Source organism: Acanthopagrus latus, chromosome 24 (genome assembly GCF_904848185.1).
Source record: "Acanthopagrus latus isolate v.2019 chromosome 24, fAcaLat1.1, whole genome shotgun sequence".
NCBI classification, from domain to species: domain Eukaryota; kingdom Metazoa; phylum Chordata; class Actinopteri; order Spariformes; family Sparidae; genus Acanthopagrus; species Acanthopagrus latus.
The window spans coordinates 8,707,577-8,722,862 of NC_051062.1; the positions used below are offsets into that span (position 1 = coordinate 8,707,577).

Consider the following 15,286-nt stretch of genomic DNA (forward strand, 5'->3'; position numbering starts at 1 on the left):
TCCCATCTCCTCTCATACATACACTATGTCCTGTAGATAGATTTATTTATATATATATATATATATTCTTCATTAAAATGTGACAATCATGTGCTACCATGTAGAAACGACGTTAAGCAGTAAATAGAGATATTTTTTTTACATACAGAGTCCCTTGTCGTGTGCACACTTAGCAAACTGACACACCCAGACAAAGCAAACATGATTAAACAGAAAAAAAAACAAAAAAAACAAAAACACAACAGCGTCCAGAATAAACCTGTAACACAAACATCTTCTGCACCGACTGATAGTGAAAGGTAACGCATGGAGTTTAATGTGTGCATACGAGTCAGTGTCTTCATGTGTTAACAGTCATGTAAGGAGCTGCAGAGTCAGCTGAGTGTTTCAATTCCTAGTGTAACACACACACACACACAAACGCGATTGTGGATATGCTCTCGTCTCCTGACAGAAATGTGTGTGCATCAATGTCTGTCTGTGTGTGTGTTTCTTTTACTTGGCTGTTGACATGGCAACGTGCTGACATCCGGATCCTTTGAGAGTATTGATACACCGCTGCACACAGACACACACACACACTCACAAAAAACACACACAAACGGCGCGTTAGGCATTGAGTAGCTCGTCTGCAGAGCGTCCAATGGCGTCGGGGTTGGAGAGGGGGTCCAGGTCTGCGAACAGGTTGAACCAGGCGGACATGTCTTTGGACCCGGCTGGAGCAGCTGCACACACACAAAGAATATTTAGATAAATCTACAACACATGCAGAATCCAAACGATTCATTTCCTACCTAAACCAAAATGTCTGAAAAAAATCAATCCAATCAATTCACAACAGGAGGAACAAGCGGGGTAAAGGGGCCCAAACAGCTCATTTTTGCCACAAGGCCCCAAAGCAAGTTAATCTGGCCGTGGGGACAGGATGACTCTGGGGACAGGAACATAGATTGAGAAAGATCTTACCGTTAACTGCTGAACTTGAAGCCGGCTGAGCTGATTGGCTCTGACCAGGAGGAGGCTGCAGGGGTGGAGCCTGGAACATGGGCGGGGTTGCCCAGCCTAAAACAGAAATAAGAAGATGTTTGGTCCGATGTTTCTGTATCACGGGGTGACGCTCAGCGAGCTCATTCCTCCAGCAGAGGGCGCTGTGGGCTGACCTGTCGAGCTCAGACTGTGATCAAGCAGATGCGAGGGCAGGAAGCCTGTGGGGCTGGGGGGGTTCGAGGGTGGACGCGCCGCCGCCGGCCCGCTAATTTCTGTTCCCGCGCTGGAAGGAGGGGCGCTGGGAGGTTCGAACAGCCCGAACGCGTCCTGCCACTCCCTGCTGAACTCGTCGCTGGCGCCTGGGCCCGGGCTCAGGAGGTCTTTGAGGAAAGCCATGTCACCTCGTTCCCCGTCCTCCTCCTCTGGTCCCAGCCCTATCCCGGCTGTGTGAGACGGACCACCTGAGGGGGGAAGGAAGCATCAGGACCAGAGGGAAACGCATTACAGCTGATTCTGAAAAGGCCACATGTGCCAGAGCACCAGTCTGTTACAGCCACACAGAAGAGGCACGTAATTAGCAGATAGACAACAACCTAAGCAGAGGGAGCTAGTTTTTGATAAGAAGGCTCTTCAATGATAAGTGACATTTAGGTTGAATAAACCCTTTCCACAGCAGGCGTGCGAGGCACAGGTGCAACTAATGACATCAACAGCTGCAAAGAGCCGCAGTAATTACAGGAGCGGAGCCAGCGTTAGTGTTATTAGTTCCACCTGTGCTCCTCCTGCTGCGCAAGAGGTCGGATGGAGGAAAGAACGGAGGGAGCTCCGACAACAGGAGACTGGCCAGATTCAGGTCAGAAATATAGTGAGAGAGTCAAGTTAGTAAAGTTAGAAAATGAAGCCCAGAACATCAATAAGGTGAGTCTCGGAAGTGAAGTTTCAGTTTTCTTTTTCATAAATGACAAAAGCGGGCCAGGCAGACTGAATCCAGATCCAAAGAGCAGGAAGAAGCAGAGTAGAAATCCCAGGAGAGGTGAATCTGTGTCATAACCAGGCAGAGCGAGCCGAGGGAGCAGCTTCAAGTGACAAGAAGTAGGAGACGGCCAGCCAGTTTACCGGAGGCAGGCGGCTGCGAGAAGCCGGACTGGAAGCTTCCGAAGCCCCAGGGCTCATCAGGCTGAGGGGGCAGGAGCTGGGGCCGGAGAGGAGAGTCGGCGGGGGCTGGGAGCTTACAGGCCATGAGCATCAGGTCGTCATCGGAGCACGCCGACAGTCCTCTGAGGTCGCCGAGGGCTGGAGCTGGTTTGGGAGTGTTTTGGTGCGCTGGGATCATAAAGCCAACAGGCGGCCGGTCCACAGTCAGCAACGGTAATCCCAATACACACAACTGTATAAGAAATCGCCCAACAAAACACACACAGCAAAACTCACCACTGTCGTTGGTTTGGCTCGGCCCATCACTGCTGTGGGCGGCGTCTGGGAAGATGAAAATGTGACATTAAATTGTGAAATTATTATATTTTTAATGGTTAAACAGAAGATAATTTTGGTAATAAGTTTGGTTTTAGCCTACAGGGGGCAGTACACACCTGCGTCAGGGTTACTTCCTGATGGCTTGTCGTCATCCAAGGACACCAGACTGAGGAAGGAGGAGGCAGGGAGAGAGAGAGAGAGAAGGGGAGGGAGGAGGGGAAAAATGAGAAAGTGACTTATCTAGCTGGCGAGACTATTTGCTATTTTTAGCGATGCAGTAGCCTCTATTTGATTTGGAGCTGCGGTCTCGGGTCTGCTAACTCTAAAGCCACCAACCACCACATGGATCGCTGCTGATCAGCACATGTACGACCTGCCGCGCACGCACTTACTTGTGAGTGAACACGGGCGTGAGGTTGGCCTCGTGTTTGATGAAGACATAGCTGAGGTGGGTGTGCGCAGGAAAACAGACAGAGTGGAGAGTGAGGGGAAAATACAGAGATGGAAATCAGCAGGAGTGTGTGTGTGTGTGTGTGTGTGTGTTAATGATGACAGGGCAGAAAGAGGAGAGTAGTGGCATGAAAACACAGACAGATGGTGTGGCAGGACAAGCCTCAGACTGCAGTTGATTGATTGTTTAGTGTCTTCTCTCACTTGTCTGTGTGGCTCTGTAGAGCCTTCTCCTTCTTATCCTCTTGTTTCTGTAAGTCTGTTAATTCCTCCAGTGGGTCTCGCAGGTCCTGTAGGAAGGATGAAAACAGTTAAACCAAATATAAAGACATAGATAGATAGATAGATAGATAGATAGATAGATAGATAGATAGATAGATAGATAGATAGATAGATAGATATACACACACGTAGCAGACTGCTGGGTATTCCCATTGTGTTGTTTCAAGTACCTTGAGTGTGGTGAACTGGTACGGTACGTGTCCCTGGAAGGCCTCTTGGATCCCTGACATGGCGTGGGCCGTCTTCTCCCAGAACTGCAGCAGAGTGGTCTGCCATGACAGGACAGAGATGTTGAAGAAATGACACAAGCGAGGCAGACAGATGAAGGTAGAAACCGGTGACCCCCTTTTTCAAAATAAAGGCCAATTAAACCCTCTGAAGCTGTACCTGGTAGGTGCAGAGGGAGTGTGACAGCATGTTGCAGCGGCTCGCTCCCAGCATGTCCACCTTCTGACACACATCGTTCTTCAGCTTCTCAAACTGGCCCTTCGTCCCTCTGACCTGGGCTTGGACCTGACAACAGACACATGATGAAAAACCTCATCTTTTCACAAAAATCTGGTTTGCCATTTGTTTTTTTATTCTGGTGAGTCCCTTTCAATGTGCTGAACAGTGACTCCTCCCACCTTGCGGAACTTCTCCAGCTGTTTGTAGGTGTCGGGGTCCAGTTCTTGGGAGACGTCCTTCATCCAGAGCAGAGCTCCTCTGTACTCGGTGCGGGCCTTCTCCATACGGGTGACTGTCAGCAGCGTGTCAGCGATGGCGCGCCGCCTGAACGTCTCCACTTCCTGGTGCAAGCGGTGCAGTGGCGGGCACAGAGCCATCCTGAGGGACAAGACGAAGATACACTGCTTCAACATTTCTCAAAATCAAGTAAGAGATTCAGGAAAATTTCCTCAGGGGACGAAAATAACACTGAATATTCATCGCATCGTTACTTCCTGCTGCTGACCTCTGCTTGGCGGAGGTGCACAGGGCCTTGCTGGTGGCGTCCATCATGTTCCCGGCCTTCGTGCGATCGTGTTCGCCCTGGAAGCGCAGGAACAGGCCGAGCTCGTTCTCCTCTTGAGACAAGCCTGGAGAGGAACACCAATCAAAAAAAGAGCTATAAATAGTTTATATTATGTAAGAAAATGTCCAGGCTTTACTGAATCACCCGAACATACACAAAGATGCACAAGCTTCTTTTAAAAGAAGACAGAAATCTAGCTTCCATCCCCTCAGTCACGGTGAGTAACTCTTCAGTGACTGATGTATTTTTGTAGTTGACTTCCTCATACCATGACGGTGGTGCTAAAGACACCACTAACACTGTTCCAACGCATCTAACAGGACACAATCCCTCCTGTGCTTAAGTGTTTCTCCAAAGAGGAAATGAAAACATGTCTCTTGGACATTTTTAACAATTTAACTGCATCTTGAAGTCCATCGTCAGGTCCTGATGCTCTCTGTTAGTGACATTTAAATCAGAAAATAACAAAATAAAACGTAACTAACACACATACTCATAAAACACAACATGCATCTGAGAGAGAAAGTAGAGAAAATACAAAGCTACAATAATGGATGACTAAATAAACCAGATAAATCTCCTTTTCCCGTTTAGTAAACATGTCTCCTGACTAATCCTGCAGTACATTATGATGTCTGAAATGAGGACTTCCTGTTGTCAGGGAAGAGATTAGAGCAGCAACATTAAATCAGACGGAAAATCTGTCCATACAAAAAAAAGGGCAGAAAAATGCTGCTTTTAGCTTCTCGAATCTGGTGATTTCCTGCTGTATATCTCACTGATTTGGATCTCCTGGGTTCTGGACTGACAAATGAAGCATTTAAAGACATCCTCCAAGAGTCTGACCAACTGAGATGGACATTTTTCAGTTTTCTGACATTTTTAAAACCAAAACAATGAATCACTCAATCTAGAAAAACACCACCAGATGAATCAAGGGTGAAAACAGCTGCCAGTTCATCATGTCATAGGCGTAGCTGTCACTGGCACTCACGTGTGATCCTTTGCTGATACTTCTCGATCACCTTCAGCAGCTCCGTGCACGTGGACTGAACCGAGCGGAAAAACTGCAGAGACAGAAAAACAGGCCTGGTTACAATCCCTGACACATGAAGTCAGTTCACGTGCCAGTTTCATCGTACTTAAAAAGACGTTTTCCACCACTTCCTGTCACTTGGTTCAATTGCTTTTAACTGATGATGTTTGTCGCTCGGTGACGCAGCACGCCAGCCTCTCACTGAGTGAACAAACATATTCTTCTCCTTCTTTCTCTCCGTCTGGCAGTCGGACGCCTTCTCCTCCCATTTGGCAGACCAACACAGCGTTTGTCATGGCAACACAGATTTCGAGGCCACTCCAGCGCCGCCGTCTGACAGAAAGGGAAGACTGAGGGATGAAGAGGTCACCTCGAATATTACGGCCGGCTGGTTAACAGAGTGCGCCAGCGTGCGGCTCGAGGAGAGTGTGTGTTGTGAGACCTTTACATCTAGATATGAGGCTGGAGCTTATCAGAGATGATTGCGTGTGTGTGTGTTTTCGGGCTATTACACCGCCATCGTCCGTAATGATGACATTTATGGAAAATTACCAATGACTATTTTTTTTTTTTTCGTTGCAACCCGCTCAGCCGTGATGTGACGTTTTATCTGTCGGCATCGGGCAGTAAAATCACAGTGGGGGCAACAGGTGTGAGCTATTGTTGCCACAGACACTGACAGTGGCTTTGTTGTCTTCAAGTGTCCCAGTGAGTCATGACAGTGTGACAGAAGTCTGAAACAGAAAAAAAAGGCATGATATGATTCAGCCATTGTTCATTTTCTTATTCATGCCTGTGCTTTTCTTGCTCTGACACAGTGTCTCCTCTGAAACATGCCTGTATTCTAGTCAGTGGCTTTTTAAACCATGTCTGCAGCAGGTTTCACAGAAATCTAAGTGATTTCTACAGGGCACAGAAGTGGAGTTTAAGATACATTATGATTTTAAAAGCGCAGAGGGAGGAGGTGATCTACGTAGTTACTGATTAACTGCAGAATCAACAGTCAGTGCGCCTCAGCAGTGACCAAACACCTGTCGGATCTCCAGCTACAATCCTCAAAATTATGTTGATGTCATGCAACTGCTCCGTGCGAGTCACAGCAATACGGCAGGAGGAAAAACAGAAGCAGACAGCCAGCTTTGGACTTTGTGTGTGTGTCACAGATTCCTCCATCATCAAGTCAAAGTAGCAGACACGGATGGAAGGAAGGAATGCGACTTCACCCAAAAAAAAATTGGACAAAATCTGATTTGATGTTTTATTCAAGTATTTACAGGTCACAAAGCATACGCCGCTGACATGAAATCTAAAAATGCCTTACAGCCAAAGCGATGAAATCAGGTTAGCCGTTCCAGAAGCGGCTCCAAATCTAATCTGCCCTGCTGGTTTTAAAACGCTCCAGACAGCTCAAAGTCAAGATGAAACATCTGAAGGAGATCTTCAGAAATCTGTATGCACTCTCACGTCTCCGTCAACACTTTCCCCCGGCCTTTCTGACTTTGTCTCCTGAACGGAGGCACAATGAGCAGGAGGACAGAAGAAGCCTGATCTTGTTCCAGAGCAAACAAAAGCCTCACAGTGCGTCTCTCTCTCTCTCTCTCTCTGTCTCTAGCAGCTCAGTGTAACTCGACCACGTCCCCGTGTCTCAGCCTGTCACAACTAAATGCCAGCCAATCCAAACTGTCTGCTCTCATTTGTTGCAGCAGTGAGAACACACTGTGCCCAGCTGACATCATTCTGACAGCTGTGATGTGGTGCGACACGCCTCTGCTCGAATGAAAATTGTTATGACAAGAAAGCTACAAATATGAAACACCTTGTTCCAACACTCTGCTACATAATCGCTCACAATGACACACAATTTCCTCTTTAACGTTGGAAAACAATATATACAGATATCATATACAATATATTATGTACTAGTATGTTCCAAGTTTTCTTCTTATGACTGTATCTTCGACATGTGACATAAAATATTCTAAATGTCTTATTGAATCAGTTTAAACACGTTTCTTGAGTTTTGCCTGAAACATTTGGCATCTTTGGAAAGACCTGGATCTCCACTAGACTCTGAAATAAAGTTTTGTAGATTTAAACTTTAAAGTTTGGCTGCAGAGCTTCAGTCTGGACGATGCTGTTGACTGGGTTTCAGAAGGAGACAACATGATTGCAATTTTCAAACCATGTGCCTCAAGTGTTCTGGGAAGGAAAGGTCACGTTATATTAAATCATCCATCTTTGCTCGCTGCATCTCAGCCTCACTTACCTAAAGGTGTTCAAAACTACAGGTTTGGAGCTTTCATTTTAAAACACATAAATGGGAAACTTTTGGTTATCTTATTAGCAACAGCCATGAGAAGCAGGTAATAGTTGAGATTTGCATGAAAACATATCATACCCTTGTAAAATACCAAATAATGTTAATGATTAAAACACTGATTTCCAGTGTTTTCTGGCTTGTAAACTCTGTTTGAGCCCTAAATTACGAAATAAACACTCACAAAAAGAACAATAATTGTATACATGGTTATGATTTTGTATATTACTCGAGAGCATTGGAGAGCTGGCATGGACAGTGTCACCATCAGTCGCTTTCTGACTGAAATCTGACTGACAATCTCTCATGTCGTTTGTTTCACAAGTGCTAATTTGCATGATGGGATCTGGTTTTCCTTTCCAAGCTCCACAGTGAGTGTCTGTGTGAAGCGTTTGGCTCCGTACTGAGGCAGAATATAAGACTCCTGTAGTCACGGGATGGGAGGGGAGGAGGAACCAGACAAGGTGCCTCTGGGAGAGAAACAACGCTTAGGAAATGGCCACCAGTGGAAGAAAACATGGCAAACAAGGCAGAGTGGTGAAAATATCTGTGACTGAAGAATAATCAGCGTTTAGGAGCATTAACACGACAAATTCTCACCCGTACGATGGATGGAATAAGAAACACAGCTTGCGTTAGAGGTGTTAAATTTCATCTCTCTCTCTCTTTTCCTACCTCCAGCTTGGCGTCCAGGTCGGCGTCTGAGGCCACCACGTACTCGTCCTCCTTCTTGCCCGTGGCTTTGATGAGGACCTGCTTGGTCTTCCAGAACTTCTTCTGCATGCGAGCCATCACCGAGCTGTCCTCGCCGAGCAGAGCCCGGCCGCCGCTCAGCATGTCCCCCGCAAACCTGCAGACCAAAGCCCGGTCAGTGAACCTGTAGTCTCTAACCGACTGCCACTCACAACAACAGAGTATGACTGCACACGTACCCGTCCATCACTGGATATCAGCCTTTTCCTGTTCTGAAGACAAAGACAATGATGGGATTAAATCATATGTTTTAGAAGAAATCAAAATCAAAAGAATGTGAAGAATCAGTTGATAATTTCAGTCATTTTTCAAGCTAAAATTTCAAACACTTGCTGGTTCTGGCCTCTTAAATGACAGGATTAATTACTTAAGCTGGACAAAAAGAAGCTATTTGAGGACATCATTCTGAGCCTTTTACAGATGAACTGATGGATCGATGATGAAAACAGGGCTGCGATAGTATAGATGCAGCTCTTGGAGGAATAAGGAGGCTTTAAAAAATACATAAAAGTATTAACTAAAATAGAAACAGGTGTTTTCCTTGTTTACATAGAAACACGTGGCAAGAACATTCAGAGGAAACTGCAGATTTTACCTGTTGAGTAAGTAAAGGTGACTGACTAATCTAAGTGGGGGAGACAGAAATAGAGTGTCTGAGTGTCTAACAATGAATAAAACAACTGAAAAAAATGACCTCCTGCTGGTTTTCCTGTTGCACAGGTGCACACAGGGAGAAAACAGCAGCAAGCATGACAACAGAGCTGACAGCTGTTCCCCCACAGTGAATTATAATAGAGTTATAAGCGGTTATCATTGAGGCTTCACTGTCTTTTGTCTGGACCAGAACTCATCGGTGCCACAGGCTAAGAGAGCTAATCTAATACGGTCTTTGGAGCGGGGATCAGACACCTGCGACTCCAGAGTCAGGCGAACTGAGAGCCAGCTGGCTGCCAGTCGACCAGGTGTTCAGTTACAACAAACGCTTCCTTCACGAACAACACGGCAAGGAGAGGCAAAACCCCCAGGCATCACTCCGACGTTCCCGAACACCGGGAATAAACTCACGACGAGGGGTAAAAGCAGAAATCAACGTCAAGAAAACGTCTGTGAAGGAGCTTGTTGTGTGCTAGCAGCAGTTTAGCTAGTAGCAAGTGTCGAGGCCAGTGCAAAAAAATGCCTTGTGGACATTTACATCATCGCGTCCGGTTTTAAACTTACAGTCTGGCATTTCATATATAAAAGAAAAAGAGGGCGATTATGGCTTTACCTTGCTTCTGGTTTTGTCCCAACAGACCGAGCATCAATGCGGCTCAGCTCAGCTAGCCTCCTCTCCCGAAGACCGTCATAATCTGAGTCACTCAAACAGGATATGCAAAGTAGCCGTTGCGCCGTTTGGTCGCGAGGGGTCGCTGCTGTTCCGGCCACAGCGAAGATCGTCTATGGAACAGATGAGCCGTTTCATAGTTGGCTGCAAAAATGTGGACTCTCGTAAATAACTCATCAATGTGTCACAGATGTTTGGATAAAAGTAGATGCACGTTAGGTTTTAAATGTATAGTAATGTATAGTTAGTCTGATTGCAGGTAGAATTAAATTGAATTTAAAAATGCAGTTTAACAACTGAAATGACGTTCTTTAAAAACGTACTAAGTTCAGTTCTTACGTGAATTAAAATTAGCAAAAAAAAAAAAAAATCCATCAAAATTTTGACACCGATGTTTTTATTTCAAGCTATCAGTCTCCTTGATTATTAATGATCAGGATTAGCCCAATGCCTACTGTTCCTCCCGCTTTGAAATTGCATTATCTTAAAACAACCAGAGTGAGAGCCCCCTCATCTTAACCCCTCTCTGGTCAAACCAGTCTGAAGAGGAAAAAGTCTCCAGTGTCCTTAAAACAGGTTTTCTTCTTCTTTCCTTGCTAAAACATGAGGAAATACATAATGTGCTTCAAAAATGTGAAATATGTGCGACCATATATTACAATAATATAACAGATATTACCCAACATAATGGCATAATTACTGATCTGTTGATGGAATCATAAATAGTCTTAATCTCCAACCTGGAGGAGAAGAAATTAATGTAAGAATGTGACTTGTAACTTTCTGCAAATTTCCATCATATCAGAGCCACCATCATACATCAGCATATCACAACTCATAGGTCAATGAAACAATAAACACAAGAGACATTTTGGGAGACAAAATTAATTTATGTTTCTTGGGTTACAGGGAAAAAAAAAGACATAAGAAAATCTGTGTAAAAATTGAAGGGGGGTTAAAAATAACCACAACAGCAACAATCAAAGTGAGGAAAGTTCAAAACCACTGCTGCTTTTGTCCGCCGGTCACAACAATAATATTTATGATGTTTTTATATATATATTTATAGATCAGTCTGTCCATTCTGTGTGTGTTTTGTGAGGGATGAGCTGGATCTGTGCAGAGTCTACGCCCCCGCATCCGTCTGCCCGGCCGAGTGTCTGTAGGTGTACAGCTTGTTATCTGCGCCTCCACTCAACATCAGCTGAAAATAGAGAACAGAAAGAAACAGAGGAGATTTTAATGCATTGTTTTCCCATTGGATCATGATGGTTTTTTGCTTTGGGATTACATTTGTGGAAAAAAAAAAAACAGCCTTACCCCACTTTCTGTCCAGTCCACACAAAACACTTTGTCTTCATGGGCTGCCAAGTCATACAGAGGAGCCTTAAAGCTGTGACACACGAAAGAAACACAAGTTAACATTATTCACTAAAGCTGTTTAATATAGAGGTTTATTACACAAAGGCAGCAGCGCCAAGAAAACAGTGGGTGTAGGCTGAAGAAATAGCTCTCAGCTCTATATAACTGACCCTGAATTTTATTCTGACAAAGACAGGAAGCTTGTTCCAAAATGGAGCCGTCGCTGGCAGAAAACTAATTACTTTCAGGCGTGAGGAAGGAACAGGATGTCCCGCACGTCTGCACCAGTGCCCTCTCATACTTTAATATTGACCCTGTTGATGCTCAGTCTACATTCTCTGAAAAAGTACAGAAGAACTGGAATCCAATTCTCCTGTTCTGAAGCCAAATTTCTAAAGTTTGATGTGCTGAGTGGGAGCTCATGGGCTTGTGCCACAGAGAGGGAAAGCTGGAGAGGAACACAAGATAGACCAACGCATAAAAGATCCTTTAAGTCCCAGTGGGTGTATGTTACTGTAAGTGCTGTACAGACCTTCTGGTGTCCCAAAGTTTGACCAGGTTGTCGAGGGAACCCGAGACCAGCTGGTGCTCATGTGACGGCGCCCACTTCACAGCGGTGACCCAGCCAGTGTGGGAGGTCAGAGACAGCAGCACCAGCGACCCGTCTGGAGAGGAGAGGAGAGGAGAGGAGAGGAGGCGTTTAGAGCCGTGAAGAGGAAGAGTGAGGCCAAGTGCTCACGGGGGGGCGGAAAAAAAAATGCTGCTGCTAAAACAGCTAGAAAGACAGGGAGGGGGTTTAGAGCCCAGTGGTACCTTTGGTGCGAGGGTCCCACAGTCTGATGTGTCTGTCGGTGCTGCCTGAGGCCAGCCGTCGACACAGAGGTGAGTAGGAAATACAGTTAAACACTTTGGTGCCCGTCTGTGAAGAGGACAGAAACACATCAGTCAGCTTAGTGTAGTGGGCTTTATTGCCTGATGTTGACGCATGTTCAATTCCAGTATTTCTTAATCAGATATCGGCTGTAAATAAAATATTAGATGACATTCTTTATATCTGAAAACTTGAAGTATTGCCAGAAGTTGCAAACTCCGCCTGTCGCCTGAGAGTCAAAGCCCAGGGCACAATAAGTCAGAAATGGTTCCTGACGTAAAATCATGCTGTTCAAATCAGTTCTGCTTTGTCAGCGTTTTTCTCACCAGCGTAGTCTTCATCCCGCCCGTCTCCACGTCCCAGATGCGGATGGTGTGGTCCCATGATGCACTGCAAACCTCCTCGCTGTCACACCACAGGACAGACGACACGGCCTCGTTGTGTCCGGATAACGTCATCAGGGGAGTCTGTGTTGGCGTGACAACATGTGAGCCCTCACATTGATCAAATATGCTCACTTGAGCAGCAGTTTTAAAACCTGATAGACGACTCACCCTGGTCAAGCCCAGCTGTTGAGTCTTCTGTTTCTTCCTCGGTCTGTCGGCAGGCTCTTCAACCTCGTCGGCCTCGTCTGTGGGCACTGAACACACAGGAAAAAAGCTGTAGCTTGGCAGAGATTTGTTTTCTACTCAGTGAAGCTTCAATCAATCTTTTTTGCAGCCTACCTGCTGACCAGATCTTCAACATTTTGTCCCAGGAGCCACTGCAGAACTGTGAGAGAGAAACACAAACACTTTGAATACTCAACCCTACTCATTCCTACTTCCTCTTATCCCCTATCCCTCCCTCTTTACCTTTGAGCCGGTGGGGTCTGTGGCGACGGTGTCCACGCTCCCCGTGTGCCCCCGACAGCAGTGTCTTGCTTTCACCTTGTTCCTCTCAGAGTTCCACTCCCACAGCAGGACGGTTTGGTCCAGAGAGGCCGTCAGAAGCAGAGAGGTCAGACCGTCTGCACAAACAAACAGCGAACAGATGTTTCGAGAAGGGGTTTGTCACAACTGAACCAGCAGAGTAGACGTCTGGCATCTCCGTCCTGCTCACCTCTTTTGACCCAGGCTACATCTTTGACCACCTCCGTGTGCCCAGCCACCGTCATCACTGCCTTGCCCTCCACGGACCAGATCCTGGCCGTCTTGTCGTACGACCCTGTTAGGATCCTAGGGGGAGATTATAAAAGATTTCAAGCGAATATATTCACCCCACAGACAAGCAGTGACGCAGTTTTAAACCTGTAAAAATCCTTCACTCCCTCTTTATGAAATGTGTTCATGGGTCGATTTGTTTTCTTACTGATCATCTTGTTCTACTTTAACTATGTAACTACCAGCGTAATGTCTGGGGTCTGGTGTTTGTCTCCTTACCATTCAGCATCTGCATCTACAGAGCTGATCCAGTCATCATGCATCATGCACTCCTCCGGCTCTGGCGCTGTGATCCGCTCCACGTACTCTATCTCCACCACGTCTTCCTGAAACAGACACACGAACACCGACGCATAAATACCAAACTACACGTTCCCAGCCGATCCAGCCCTGATTCCTGGATATATAAATCGAGTGGCAAAGTGTCTTTCCTTCACAGTACACAAAGTTTGAGTCACTGGAAGCATCCAGTGCCATTAAAGCATCAGAAACAAAACATATCTACTCAGGTTTTAGAAATGAGGCTGGTCCTACCGTCGATATGTCTTCTGTCTCCATGTGAGAGGACAGAGACGTCCGAAGGAACTGACCCCTGACCAGGAAGTCGAAATCCACCTTGGTGTGAGATGCTGTAGAAACAAAACAACAAGTGAATTCAGAACAATATAAGTATTTCTGATCAAGCACTGGGATTTTGTGAATGATCTTATATAATTTCAGCTTCATATACACAGTAAAAAGGCTACATAATTGGAAGCAGTGTGGATTCTTAACAGACAGTAATACCAGAAAACAAGATTTTAATCATAAAGTGAACAAGTTATAGATTTGATGTTAACTGTACTGACTTATACTGTCATATATCCCATGTAATCGTATTGCCCAGCAGCACTAGAAACTGGTTCAGATCACATCTTCTGTGTTAAATGTGTAATTTCGCTTTAATTGATCAAAACCTGAGATCATTTCTTTCACAGTAAGCCACAAAAAAACAATGATTGAATAGTTTTATACAACCCTGCTGCAAGTGGACACTCGGATGGGCAACTGTGTGCCAGGAAAAGTGAAACATACTTGTAAGTGATTAAGTAAGGTGTGTTTTACTTACCATTTCTAGCCTCCAGCAGCTTGTTGATGACATTGCTGAGGTCCTGCACTTCAGCTCCAGCAGGGATGGAGAATGGGACGTCATCTACAACGTACCTACAGACAGAAAGGTATTAGTTACACCCATCAAATCCAGACCAACATATCTAACACTAGATTGATTGATTGGGTTACTGGCTATAGCTGCAAATAGGGAGGGGGGCAGTCTCATGTCTTGGGGTTGTTAGCATTAGCTTAGCTAGCAAAAACATTAGCCACACTTTGTTAAAGCCTAACAGTAAATAGAGGCTAAGCAAACAGTATTAGTGCACATGCAAAGGTTTAAAGCCGAGTAGTATTTTACAATAGTGCCGCAGTGTTCGCTGTAAGTTACAGCGAGTTAGCCAGCGAGTTAGCCATCTTGTCTTTTTTCAGCTTTTTAATGTGTCCTGAAAAGAAATAACCACTCACCGTTTGTTCTCCGTAAAGAACCTCGCTTGTAACTGCGACATGTTTAGTTATATGTTTCTGTTAAAGAGCTACAAGAATATAAGATATGGGTCATTAGTTAATCTGTTCCTTCACAACACATCTGACTCTCATGCAGTCAGTCGTGCCATGTGGTATGAACGCGAGGCACTTCAGCCGAGCACAGATGCAGACGATCGATGATGCGGATCTGTGCTCCTCTAGTAATGCCTGGCCAAAGTAACTTGCCTCCTCTGGTTGTTACTTGTCAAACAGCGACTGCCATTGACACAAGTCGCATATCCAGGATAGTGGCATTAGCTACTCATGCATGTAAACAAACTCCAGTAATGAATGCTCTACAAAGCATCTCTAAAGTTAGCTAACATTTGCCACAATAAGCTTATGATGCTCAGAAGTTTATCTCAAGAGGAAGACGGACTTTATTCTTTCCAAAGACACCACATCTCATTCAGAGTGCAGTGAGGCATCTGTAACTAACACTGATTTTACTTTGAACTGATTTAAACCCAGCCAGTGACATATAAACTTAATTTGGTAATAAATACCGGAAAGACACTGAAACGGTCATCCACTGCCATTTCACTGGTCTTGAATTTAAAGGGTACATCCACCAATTTTTTGTGTGTAAAATCGATGGTC

General features: G+C 45.3%; 2 protein-coding genes and 1 long non-coding RNA gene across 4 annotated transcripts; 1 reads left to right on the forward strand and 2 right to left on the reverse strand.

The window, feature by feature from the left end:
- Positions 1-28: 28 nt before the first annotated feature.
- Positions 29-9,697, reverse strand: ical1 (islet cell autoantigen 1-like). 2 transcript variants are annotated; one of them, XM_037091363.1, is made up of 15 exons: positions 9,578-9,697; positions 8,490-8,522; positions 8,233-8,407; positions 5,199-5,271; positions 4,145-4,268; positions 3,819-4,017; positions 3,580-3,705; positions 3,363-3,461; positions 3,115-3,200; positions 2,577-2,626; positions 2,419-2,463; positions 2,104-2,310; positions 1,161-1,448; positions 967-1,062; positions 29-725 (listed from the first exon to the last, which is right to left on the reverse strand). In XM_037091363.1, exons 2-15 carry the CDS (start codon positions 8,495-8,497, stop codon positions 610-612), a joined length of 1,692 nt encoding a protein of 563 aa, XP_036947258.1. In that variant the 5' UTR covers positions 8,498-8,522; positions 9,578-9,697; the 3' UTR covers positions 29-609. The 2 variants fall into 2 exon arrangements, with proteins under 2 accessions (XP_036947258.1, XP_036947259.1); XM_037091364.1 differs by lacking the exon at positions 2,104-2,310.
- On the forward strand, positions 2,217-9,731 carry LOC119015412. The gene is made up of 4 exons (XR_005073336.1): positions 2,217-2,355; positions 3,837-4,065; positions 8,239-8,424; positions 9,603-9,731. It is a non-coding gene; the product is annotated as an uncharacterized LOC119015412 (long non-coding RNA).
- A 772-nt stretch (positions 9,732-10,503) lies between these two features.
- wdr12 (WD repeat domain 12) lies at positions 10,504-14,824 on the reverse strand. The gene is made up of 13 exons (XM_037091803.1): positions 14,627-14,824; positions 14,178-14,272; positions 13,604-13,698; positions 13,289-13,395; positions 12,969-13,084; positions 12,722-12,876; positions 12,593-12,638; positions 12,422-12,507; positions 12,194-12,334; positions 11,810-11,915; positions 11,529-11,661; positions 10,955-11,027; positions 10,504-10,838 (listed from the first exon to the last, which is right to left on the reverse strand). Exons 1-13 carry the CDS (start codon positions 14,665-14,667, stop codon positions 10,761-10,763), a joined length of 1,272 nt encoding a protein of 423 aa, XP_036947698.1. The 5' UTR covers positions 14,668-14,824; the 3' UTR covers positions 10,504-10,760.
- Between the last annotated feature and the right edge of the window lie 462 nt (positions 14,825-15,286).